This window comes from Egretta garzetta, unplaced genomic scaffold, assembly GCF_000687185.1.
Source record: "Egretta garzetta isolate BGI_Z169 unplaced genomic scaffold, ASM68718v1 scaffold359, whole genome shotgun sequence".
In the NCBI taxonomy this organism is placed as follows: Eukaryota; Metazoa; Chordata; class Aves; order Pelecaniformes; family Ardeidae; genus Egretta; species Egretta garzetta.
Window position 1 is genome coordinate 81,167 of NW_009260795.1, and position 337 is coordinate 81,503.

The following is a 337-nucleotide window of genomic DNA, read 5'->3' on the forward strand; positions in this document are numbered from 1 at the left end:
TGTGGCCCGCCCGCGGAAGGGAGCCGTGGCATGTTGACGAAGGAGCCGCGGTTGATGACACCGAAGGAGTTGCCGTCGATGGCCAGCACCTCCAAACGGGGGCATCTCCATTCAGAGGGGATGAACTTGATCTTGTTGCCGCTCAACCGCAGCTCCCGCAGCCGGGGGCTTCGGGTGAAGTAGTCCATGTCCAAGCGGTCCAGCTGGGAGTAGGAGAGGTCCAGGTACTCGAGGGTGGTGGGCAGGCACCCGAAGGTGCCCGCTGTCACCCGGTTGTGGTGCAGGGCCAGCCAGCGCAAGGTGGGGCTCCACCGACACGTCTCCTGCAGGCTACCCA

The 337-nt window shown here is 65.0% G+C and overlaps 1 protein-coding gene across 1 annotated transcript in view; it reads right to left on the bottom strand.

Moving 5' to 3' along the window:
* The window catches only part of LOC104133359 (integrin alpha-10), a 20,037-nt gene that overhangs the window by 18,579 nt on the left and 1,121 nt on the right, over positions 1–337 (bottom strand). Inside the window, exon 1 of the mRNA XM_035902117.1 lies at positions 11–337. This exon is cut by the window's right edge and continues 1,121 nt beyond it. Coding sequence (XP_035758010.1) covers positions 11–337 — 327 coding nt within the window. The remainder of the gene's footprint in view (positions 1–10) is intronic.